This window comes from Sinocyclocheilus anshuiensis, unplaced genomic scaffold, assembly GCF_001515605.1.
Source record: "Sinocyclocheilus anshuiensis isolate Anshui unplaced genomic scaffold, SAMN03320099.WGS_v1.1 scaffold524, whole genome shotgun sequence".
Classification (NCBI taxonomy): Eukaryota; Metazoa; Chordata; class Actinopteri; order Cypriniformes; family Cyprinidae; genus Sinocyclocheilus; species Sinocyclocheilus anshuiensis.
In genome coordinates, this window is record NW_015555703.1 from 84,816 (window position 1) to 95,781 (window position 10,966).

General features: G+C 36.3%; 1 protein-coding gene and 1 pseudogene across 1 annotated transcript; one reads left to right on the forward strand and one right to left on the reverse strand.

The window, feature by feature from the left end:
* The window catches only part of LOC107671641 (probable rRNA-processing protein EBP2), a 7,680-nt pseudogene extending 6,518 nt beyond the window's left edge, over nt 1-1,162 (forward strand).
* A 2,213-nt stretch (nt 1,163-3,375) lies between these two features.
* On the reverse strand, nt 3,376-9,502 carry LOC107671643 (doublesex- and mab-3-related transcription factor 1-like). Its single transcript, XM_016464551.1, has 4 exons — nt 9,004-9,502; nt 5,758-5,996; nt 5,039-5,171; nt 3,376-3,578 (listed from the first exon to the last, which is right to left on the reverse strand). Exons 1-4 carry the CDS (start codon nt 9,500-9,502, stop codon nt 3,496-3,498), a joined length of 954 nt encoding a protein of 317 aa, XP_016320037.1. The 3' UTR covers nt 3,376-3,495.
* Nucleotides 9,503-10,966: the final 1,464 nt, after the last annotated feature.

Below are 10,966 nucleotides of genomic sequence, written 5' to 3' on the forward strand. Positions count from 1 at the left end.
ACATTATTTTAAACATTATGCACTTTTTTCAAAGATAGTCGTGTTATTTTATTACGCTTTGAAGAAAAGTGCATAATATTTTGCTCGATGTGCCCTCTTGTGGCCTCAGGAGAGAAGCCAAAAACTTTTTTCCCCCTAACTGAAATTATGCCTTTTAAATTTGAATATAATTCGAATATTGATAATATTTAAGTAAAAAAAATTAGAATTTTCAGCCATTTTGACAGCCCTAGCGTGCAGTGCATCTGTTGATCAAATGTACGTGGAAGTTGCGTTCACTACTATAAGCATTAGTAGGGTCCCGGTGGCTGGCATAAAGAAGGAAAAAAAAAAAAACAGTAGCATTTATTTAAAATGAATGTCATGCAGAGGTGTGTTCAGAATAAATAAATATTGTTTCTAATGATGCTTAAGATTGTGATAATGCCATGAGCCAGAGAATAAAGCGGGCAGTTTTTTACTATGCAGTGGAAAAAAAGTAGTTTATGTATACGAGTGAGTGTGTGTGTGTGTGTGTGTGTGTGTGTGTGTGTATATATATATATATATATATATTATTGCCCTCATGGATAGCTTTAATATAATTGCCTCCTTTTGTTAGTAGTATTATTTTTTTGAAAAAAGTGGCTTGACTGTATACTTTAAAGGGATATTTCACCCAAAAAAGCAAACTGTTGTTTACTCACCTTCATGCTCCTTCACCTTCCTTCCATTCTTTCTTTCTTATGTGTGACACAAAATAATATATTTTGTATAATATTTCGTCACCTATATAAATATATTATTATTGTGTATTTTTGTTTATTACTATTTTTCATTATTTATTGTTGTTTTTAGTCTGAATGCTAAGAGGAAATAAGGATAAGGATAAGAAGTTTGGCTTTGGAGGCAAAAAGAAGGGCAGCAAATGGAACACTAAAGACAGCCATGACGACGTTTCAGGATTCAAGGCCAAAATGGCTCATGGGAAAGGTGGGAAACATTTCGGCAAAGGAGGCAAGACGAATGTAAGTGTTTTATTTGACTTTTTTAAAATCGGTATTGTTTTATTCTAACATTTTTAAAGATGTCCCCTCACACACATTCATCTCTCTCTCTCTTTTTTTTTTAATAGAAACGGCCAGGGAAGGAGGCCAGGAGGAAAATGAAGACACGCAAATGAGCTGTATCTTCCCATCAGTACCTCTCACTCAAATGGATTGTGCCATTAAAAGACATTATCTCTATTTTATATTACTTGGGTGAAGTCATGGCTTTGTTCTTTTTTTCCTGACAAAAACTTGTTCCTTTGTGTTTTTCAAAAGACTTCTCCATGTTGCTTGCGACCAGATGTTTCTGAAGATTTGTATTTTTTTTTTGTAATGTATTTATTTAGCAGACCAATGTTAACACCACAATAAAACCATTGAGGGTGGTGACACCCTGATCACCAAAATTCTCTTCAGTTAAAAAGTTATTTAATTGAAAAGGTTTCCATAGATTTGCATCTATATCTGGAAGTTATTATTATTTTTTTTTTTTGTGGTGAGACTTTCCCCTAGATGTCTGGGTCCAGCAAGCACACAGTGCTGTACTGAATCTGTCAGCAAATCAAATCTCTTTTCACAGTAATGTTTGTATTTGCTATGGGAATAAACATACTGCTTTATCTGCTTACACAAAATTGAGTTTGGCACACACCGGATCTGAGTTTTACATTCAGCGCTACTCTGAGCCAGAGGAACACATTAATATTCATGAGATTGTAATTAGTTTATCCGCCCCCTGGTCCTGGTTGTAGTACTCTGACAGTGTCGTCCTGTGCCGTCTGGGTTCAGATAAGCAAATGAAGTGAGATGTTCATCCTGGGAATCAAACCCCTGGTTTCACAGACAAGGCTTAAGCCTAGTCCCAGACTAAAATGTAAGTCTGAGCTGTTTCAACTGAAAGAAACTTGCTTACTATTTTTCATTATTTATTGTTGTTTTTAGTCTGAATGCTAAGAGGAAATAAGGATAAGGATAAGAAGTTTGGCTTTGGAGGCAAAAAGAAGGGCAGCAAATGGAACACTAAAGACAGCCATGACGACGTTTCAGGATTCAAGGCCAAAATGGCTCATGGGAAAGGTGGGAAACATTTCGGCAAAGGAGGCAAGACGAATGTAAGTGTTTTATTTGACTTTTTTAAAATCGGTATTGTTTTATTCTAACATTTTTAAAGATGTCCCCTCACACACATTCATCTCTCTCTCTCTTTTTTTTTTAATAGAAACGGCCAGGGAAGGAGGCCAGGAGGAAAATGAAGACACGCAAATGAGCTGTATCTTCCCATCAGTACCTCTCACTCAAATGGATTGTGCCATTAAAAGACATTATCTCTATTTTATATTACTTGGGTGAAGTCATGGCTTTGTTCTTTTTTTCCTGACAAAAACTTGTTCCTTTGTGTTTTTCAAAAGACTTCTCCATGTTGCTTGCGACCAGATGTTTCTGAAGATTTGTATTTTTTTTTTGTAATGTATTTATTTAGCAGACCAATGTTAACACCACAATAAAACCATTGAGGGTGGTGACACCCTGATCACCAAAATTCTCTTCAGTTAAAAAGTTATTTAATTGAAAAGGTTTCCATAGATTTGCATCTATATCTGGAAGTTATTATTATTTTTTTTTTTTGTGGTGAGACTTTCCCCTAGATGTCTGGGTCCAGCAAGCACACAGTGCTGTACTGAATCTGTCAGCAAATCAAATCTCTTTTCACAGTAATGTTTGTATTTGCTATGGGAATAAACATACTGCTTTATCTGCTTACACAAAATTGAGTTTGGCACACACCGGATCTTAAAATATATCAGTGCTTTTGTTTTGTCTCAAAAAGCACACCAGTAATGCTTTTTTCTAAACACATTTATAAAAATTACTTAAATGTCCTAATTGAACTATGGCCTAATCCTGGCTTAGTCTAAGCCCTGTCTGTGAAACCGGGCCTTAATGTCTCTTTACAAACAGGATCACAGTTACACGGGGGGGGGGAAATAATAGAAAATACTGATTTCAGAGTTGAAAGCTGCTTTGACAAAATCAAAAAGACACTAAATCTTCAGAATTGGAACAGTTTATTCATCAAACACTTACGCAGATTTAGAAAAAGAATATTCTGAATGTCACTACTGTCCTAAAAAGCCGGAAAAAAGATTAAGTGTAACTGCCGTTAACCTTCAGCTTTCTAACCTGTCAAATGTAAAAACTGCAACAACAAATGAAGACTGATACTTTAATCGATTCAGTAATAAACTGATTGTAGTGTAAAAAGAAATGTCAAACTGTTGCCTTTACTGGAACAGACAGCATTGATTTCAGATTTATCTTCTGAAAATCAAAAATAACAAATTGTCAGTAATGAACAAGTAGATGCTACTGGAAATAGAAGAATATGGAAAAATATTTTTGAAAAGGAATCAACAACTGCATGTCTTATACAAATGATGTGGTATCAGTCGACGTGAAACCGAAGGTCTCATCTGTTCTCATCTGCGTTTCTTGAGGAAAGACTGTCAACAGGTACAGCATCTGTTTGCTGGATACCACAAACTTGACTTTCTGTGTTAAGCAAACAGAACTCAATGAACAATATGAAAAATTAGAGTAAAGTTATTCACCTTTTTCAGTCACTATGGTACCAAACAAATTCTATTGACGAAATGAAAACCAACTGATCATATTAGAAGATAGTGGTTATACTGTTATGATGTACTTAAATTGTTTGAAAACTTCAGTATACTAGATTTCATCATTTGCTGTGAGATCCTGGCAATTATAACCAGAAATGTAAAAAAAAAAAGTATGTATTTTGAGGTGAAGTAACTATTTTAAAGTGTCTAGTGCCTAAAGACTTTTAATCTGATGAGAGCATCACTGTATTTTAGTAAAAGGTTTTAACTTTTTTCAAATATTTATAATGTATCATAAGGTTTTGCTAGGTATCATTTACTGTTATTTTATCAACATAATTCATCATATAAAAACAGCTCAAATCACTGATTATGATTTATATTTACCTCAGTTCAGTCCAATACACATAGCAAACGTGTCATACATAATGTCATCCGACTGAATTTATGAATTACGAATTTTATTTGTGATAAAATGGGAGTTTTTTTTTTCTTTCCAGGATTTCTGCAGGTTTTATGGAGGTCAATTTAAGACCGAATAAAGACAATTTAAGGATCAAACTGAAGGGAACACAATATGTCCTATAAATGTCTAGAGAGCAGAAAATGAGTTGTAGTAGCAACAGTTTGAAAATACAACTTCCAACAGATCTCCATTATTAATGAATTCATTTCACAAAAAAAAAGGGAAAAAAAAGTATTATATTAAAATAATTGCAATTATGGATGACCTTCTGTTCTTCCTCAGTATTTTTGTCTTGTTTTCAATAACAAATATTTGGAAAGCAAAATGACATACTGTAAAATAAGTCTTGTTTTCTGAGAAATTGATCAAAATGAAGTGAGTTTATGGTAAAACATGAACAAATCAGCAAACAGGCTCAGAAAAATCAACTTAATGAAAATGGAATGTTTTCATTCCTCATTGACAGATATTTGCTCTTGTCTTAAGCATTAACACATTTTGTTCAGGTTTTCATAAAATTAGACTTCAGATATTTTAGATATTTGTACTGGAAAACGACAAAAATATGCTATAAACGAAGATGCTATTTTTTTGCAGTGCATGCAACATTTAATGCCATGACTTCATGATTTTAACACTTTCTGCGCTGATTTAAAGGAACATGCCACTATTTTTGAAAATATGCTCATTTTCCAACTCGCCTAGAGTTAAACAGTTGAGTTTTACCGTTTTTGAATCAATTCAGCCGATCTCCGGGTCTGGCGGTAGCACTCAAAAATAGTGGCGTGTTCCTTTAAGGCCTTAATTTGTGTAAGGGTGAATTAAGGCTTTTTAAGACCCGTAGAAACCCTGTCCTCCCGCCTAGTTTTATCAGAATAATCAACAGTGTACAATAATAAATGTACAGTTTCAATCTTTAATACCTGGGACTCTTGCGACTTGAGGAGAAAGCTCAGATCTTCCTGGCTCTCCCTCCATGTGACTGTGTGAATGCTGGGAATGCTCATCTCTCATCCCTGCATATGGGGGGTACGGACTATAATGCGGAACATGGATCTCCAGAAACACAAGAACAGAAGAAACAGACTTAGTGGAAATACACCAGAAAAGGTTTTGATGAGAAAGTCTGGGCCAGAACTAAACTTTGAAGGAACATTCATAAACATGACCTTCCTATTGATTTAAACTGTTCCCAAAGGTTTGGATAACATCGGAAAAATCTAATGAGTTACACAGCTACAATAATACTGTCGGCCGTAGTCTGATATCCCAGGACTGCCGTCTGTTCAGATTATGGAAAATTAAGTGATTAGATAAAGAACATCAAAGAAGTTAAACTAGTTTTGGTGTTTCAAGCGTTCTCATACTGTAAGTAGACTGCACAAGATAAAGTGAATAAGAAATACACATATTTTCTTTCTCCTCATTTTTCATCCTAGCTAAATAAAAGTATTAATTTCTTTTTAAAAACATTTACTGACCCCAAACTTTTGATCATGTATGTATCAAAGACTTAACTCACATACCAAATTTTGTACTAGCTCTCATATTGACTACAATGCTGCCTTTGTCGTACTAACATAATAGTTTGTAGGCATTTTCATGGATGCCATTAGAGAACAATCATGCCTGTGAAACATACTTGCCATTCATGAGCCTCCAGTGGATGGGACAGCGCCCCTGGTGGCAAGGGAACAAATCCGGCATGTTCCCTGAAGGCTCCTGGTGCAGGTGGTCTCAGGGTCACCAGCACGGCCGGGAACATGTATCTGTCCAGGTAATGTTGGTACAGGGGAAGAGGCATTGCGAACATCTCTGCTGGATAAATTTGCCCTGGAACTGCCTCTTTAATTATGCACTCTCCAGGAAAAGGTGGTGCATCTGTGGATGTATACAGTATTACACAATATTTTGTAACACTTTCTAATACCTTTACTTAAAAAAAAGGAAATATTATAGCATGTTTAAAAGATAACAGTTAATGTATTTATTACACTGTAAAAAAAAAATCTGAAACTTGACAAAGATAATGTTGCTGCATTGTGGTCGCATCTAAATGAACTAATTTTATGCAAATTAAAAATATTTGGTATGACCAGAGAAATTAAATTGATTTAGACTATACAGCCAATTGCATTTTTGATAAATGACGAAGTTTAAAATAGTCAATGCATGTTTTATTCAACATACTGAAATTGATTTATGTATTAATATATCAGTAAATACAAATTAGAGGTCAATTGATATTGGAATCTATAATAATGTGTTTCAAGAAAGACAGTAAACATATTATTGTACTGACACTAGTAAAATCTATTTATTGAATGTGTTAAAGTGCCCCTATTATGCCATTTCCAATATTGCCTTTCATGCAGTGTGTAATGTAGCTGTGTGTGAATGTAAACGATCAGCAAAGTTGTAAAGCCGAAAGTGCACGATAAATAACGTTATTGTCTCCCAAAAGAAAGATTAGACTCTGAACAGCCTAAACAAGTCCTCAGGAATTCGAATCCCACTTCCGTGACGGCTACACGTCACAGAGTAACACATTTGCATAATGCCCGCCTATGCTCTACACTGACTGGCTGCAAACAACTTGACCCCGCCCTCAAACACTGTAGCTTCTCATGTCAAGAAGCCGCTGTGTCCAAGGCTCTTCCGAAAGATGAAGCTGCAAATAATCAGTTGTTAAAATTCACAGCAGTACAGCCCCAATCTTTTTTTGTGTTCCCGTCATTTTACTGACGACTGCTTCTCTAATCTCGGGGAGTTCAACGCGGGATTCACCAAACGCTTGCTCTTGAAAGATGGCTCAGTACCCAGTTTATTTGGACCAGCTGGCTCCACTGAATCACAAGTATGATAAATAATAGATGTTTATATTTTCTATAGAGCGTTCAAAATACAGAACTATGGCAATGGGCGTATCATTTCTGATGCGCTGTACGCGGTAGACCAATCACAACAGACTGGGCCATCTGACCAATCAGAGCAGAGTAGGCTCACGGAAAGGAGGGGTTTAGAGAGACTGAATCTTATGCGGAGTTCACACTGCACGATTTTAGCCCGAATTTTCACTCGCCGACAGTTTTTGCAAAATCGCCGACAAATGCCCGACATCGGAGGCAAATCAGTGCTCGTTCACGCGAGTGACAATCACGCAGTGTAAATTATCAAAGACACGATCTGAGGGAATCGCCGATGCGTCGCCGACGCCCGTGAAATATTTGGCATGCTAAATATCTAAAATAAATATATATGTGTATTTTACCCCCCGAACGCGGTTTTGTAGCGAAAACCTGGCAACCCTGCACCAGACAGAGCTGTCGGCGATTCTTCCTATTGTGAAGTCATGCAATGTGAAACCCCCTGTCGCTGATCCATCATGCAATGTGAACACAGCAGCAACTGAATGCTACCCCAGATAGTCACGCAGTGTGAAAACAACGGCGGTCCGCCGAGTTTGAAAATCGTGCAGTGTGAACTCGGCATAAGAGAACTGCTTCGAACGAATCATTTGAGAATCGCTGGAAAATGAGGTGATATTAAATGCATATTTTGACAAAACGAAAGCGTTTTTGACCTTGCATGCATGTAAACCTATTGCAGGAGACTCCCAAAACAATATTAGGAACCTTAAAAATGGCATAATAGGGCCACTTTAGATCTTTCCTTCCTGAGACTGGCAACCGAGAGAGAAGCCACGAGGGTTTACATTGATTTAAATGCCAAGTTTATTGTTGCCAAGTTTTAAATATAGTTTATTGTTTAACTAAATTACCAGTAATGTCCAGAAAATTATATTTTATTTACATTTTATTTTGAATCATATACGAGCCCGAAATACACAGGTGTCCTGACATTTCATCCTACCCGTCAGATTGTCATACCAGGGCTTACTGCGCATGTGCACATCAATATTGCGTCAATTTTCTCAAGCTGAACAACACATAATTGCTGTATTTGCATGACTGTAAGGGTAGGTTTAGGGTTGGGGTAGGTGAATGCGTTAATAAAGCATAATCTGATGGGTCGCATTTTTTGTTGTCGCATTGTGCTAATGTTACCTACTGTTTCAATGGGAGGTAGCAAAATCTGACAGGGTAGCACAAATCGTCAGAACGCCGGGACTCTTATTTTGAAATGTTTATGCTTTACCACTTCCAAAGCCGCTCGATAATAATAAGGCCAACTTTGAGAGTAGGGGGATGAAATATAGACTCTTATAACCATCTACAACATACTATATAAATACCATAAAGTAAACATGAAGTAAACGTTGTCATTAGGTATTCATTGATTGCGAACTGTTGTGAAACCGCGAGCCTGTGGAATGACAACAGCCCTCGCACCGCCATATTAAGTTTAATAATCAAATTAGGCCGTATCACAATTTCCGTCCACAAATTCAAGAACTTTTAAAATGATAATTAAGACTTTTGTTGTACCATTTAAGATATTTAAGACTTTTATGTCCTTATATTTGATCAAACTGAATTTATAAGACTTTTTTTTTTACAGACTCCCACGAACCCTGATTAGGTTACAAAAACTATTTTTTTAAGTCTGTTCAGGCAGAAATAGTTTATTAAGGTAAATAAAAAAGCTTATTTAGTTTCAGTAATATTACAAAGTGCGTTTAAATGCTCTTCAATCATTTTATTTTTGTTACATTTTGACCTTTTCAATTATAGTCTACGTTTGCTAATGACTTAGATTTATTAAGCTGTAATAAGAGTCCCCTCCAAAACATGATACGTATTCTAAGTTATATGGTTAATAATAAAGGTTGCCATGGAACCTAATGGATTACTGATTATAAAATAAGATTAAAAAAAATATATATAGGCTATTGATAAAAGTTATAAAAAAAAAAAAAAGCACAAACCTCCAACAGTGCCACTCGGAGAGCTCGGTCCCGCCGGTGTCTTCGGATCACGATGAACCGCGCTCAAGCTAACGGTACCGCGCGTGCTGATAGGCGCATGGAGCTCGATGTACGTTGTATCGTCAACGGGCGTATTAATAGTAACGTTACTCTCCTTTCTTGCGCTGGCGTCGGTGTCACCGTTAACCCGGTTGGTTGATTTATTGTCACCCGCGGAGACCGTTTTTCTGCCGGATAGAGAGGTCTGCTCGGGACGATCGGTACCCGGTGACTCGTTTCCCTGAGCGGATCTGATCCGTCGTTGAGATGCGAGGATTCTCGTCCGCTCGTTGATGAGAGAGCACTTCCAGCACAAACACTGTTTGAACGGACATTTCCCCGAATGGCCTTTTAACTGCACGACGAAGCCGTGGTTCCGACACCTGGCGCACTTCGGGCTGCGCGCGGCTCTTTCTGCCGTTATTCGATTATTTGGTGCCGCTGCTAGAATATTTGCCATCGCACGAAAAATCCACGAAATATCAGTATCAATAATAGTTTGAAATATCAAATTAATGTGTCTGAATAAATTTCGTGTGTAGGGGAATGTCCGCCAATTTCTTGAAATCGGCAGTTCATGTTGCGAAAAAAAAAGAAAAGAAAAAAAAAAGATTCACGTGATACACCAGCAGCGTGAGAAAACAGACTTTCTCATTATGCCTGTCTAGAAACGGCAGACAGAGGAATTCCCCTAAAGGGGACGTTCGTGTGAAACAACACTTTTTACAATATTATTTTATTTTTAACCTCAGTGAGCACATTAATGAGAATTTAATGTTTTTTTTTTAGTTTTTAAAAAATTACAGTTAGACATGTAACCTAATTTTAAATATCTGACCTAAAGACCATAAATAATAACAAATCGTTGTGCTTTAAAATACATTAATAAAGAAGTTCAAACTGACTGCCAGAAGTTTGGAATAATTACGATGTTATCGGCTAATGTTATCGGTTAGTCACGTGACAAGAGTGATGCGAGAAGACTGACACTATATGATGGCGGATCCAAAGCGCAACTTTTGTTAATAAAACTTTCATTTATTTAACCTCAGTGAGCACATTAATGAGAATTTAATGTATTTTTTTTACAGTTTTTCAAAAATTACAGTTTGACATGTAACCTAATTTTAAATATCTGACCTAAAGACCATAAATAATAACAAATCGTTGTGCTTTAAAATACATTAATAAAGAAGTTCAAACTGACTGCCAGAAGTTTGGAATAATTACGATGTTATCGGCTAATGTTATCGGTTAGTCACGTGACAAGAGTGATGCGAGAAGACTGACACTATATGATGGCGGATCCAAAGCGCAACTTTTGTTAATAAAACGTTCATTTATTCGTTTAATAGCCTATAAGTGAGTGTCTTTGTTGCTGGGTTTTCATTAAAAAAATAACAATGAACCACAAACTAAGCATTCGTTTTAAATAAGGGAAAAGATCTTATTTATTTGGGTTACAACGGCTATATCCATCTTATTCATTTTGTCAATGCAAATCGATCAATCAGAGTTTTAAAAAAAGTAAAAAGAAGATGCCACAGACTTTTTTTTATTTTTTGGAGGAGTAGGCCTATGGGTGGAATTGTCACATTATATAACATGATTTTATTATCTTAATTTTAACTTTATTCTGTTTTGTTGAGATTGTGAGAGCACACAAATACAAGCAGACCATTTGCAGCTCCGAATGATGTATACAGTATATCATTACCTTTATGAGCAAAAATGACGGCTTTTAAGTTTCCGCTGTTCTTAAAATAAAATGCAAGTGATCGCGCTGGCCTCCATGTCCTGCAGCGCGCTTTAGCTTCCACTCTCCCGCAAACGATTGGATTTGCGCCTAACAGCGCTCATTTATCTAGGTTAAATGTTTAAATTAATACTGTGAAATGCATGAAGTGTTTTATGTCTGTTTATT

What these genes read in the sequence shown, in the direction of transcription:
- LOC107671643 (XM_016464551.1), bottom strand. Translation starts at nt 9,502, where the DNA reads ATGGCAAATATTCTAGCAGCGGCACCAAATAATCGAATAACGGCAGAA. An exon ending in TCCGAGTGGCACTGTTGGAG is followed by an intron (nt 5,997 to 9,003) that starts GTTTGTGCTTTT and finishes ATACATCCACAG; the next exon opens with ATGCACCACCTTTTCCTGGA. An exon ending in TGGAGGCTCATGAATGGCAA is followed by an intron (nt 5,172 to 5,757) that starts GTATGTTTCACA and finishes GTGTTTCTGGAG; the next exon opens with ATCCATGTTCCGCATTATAG.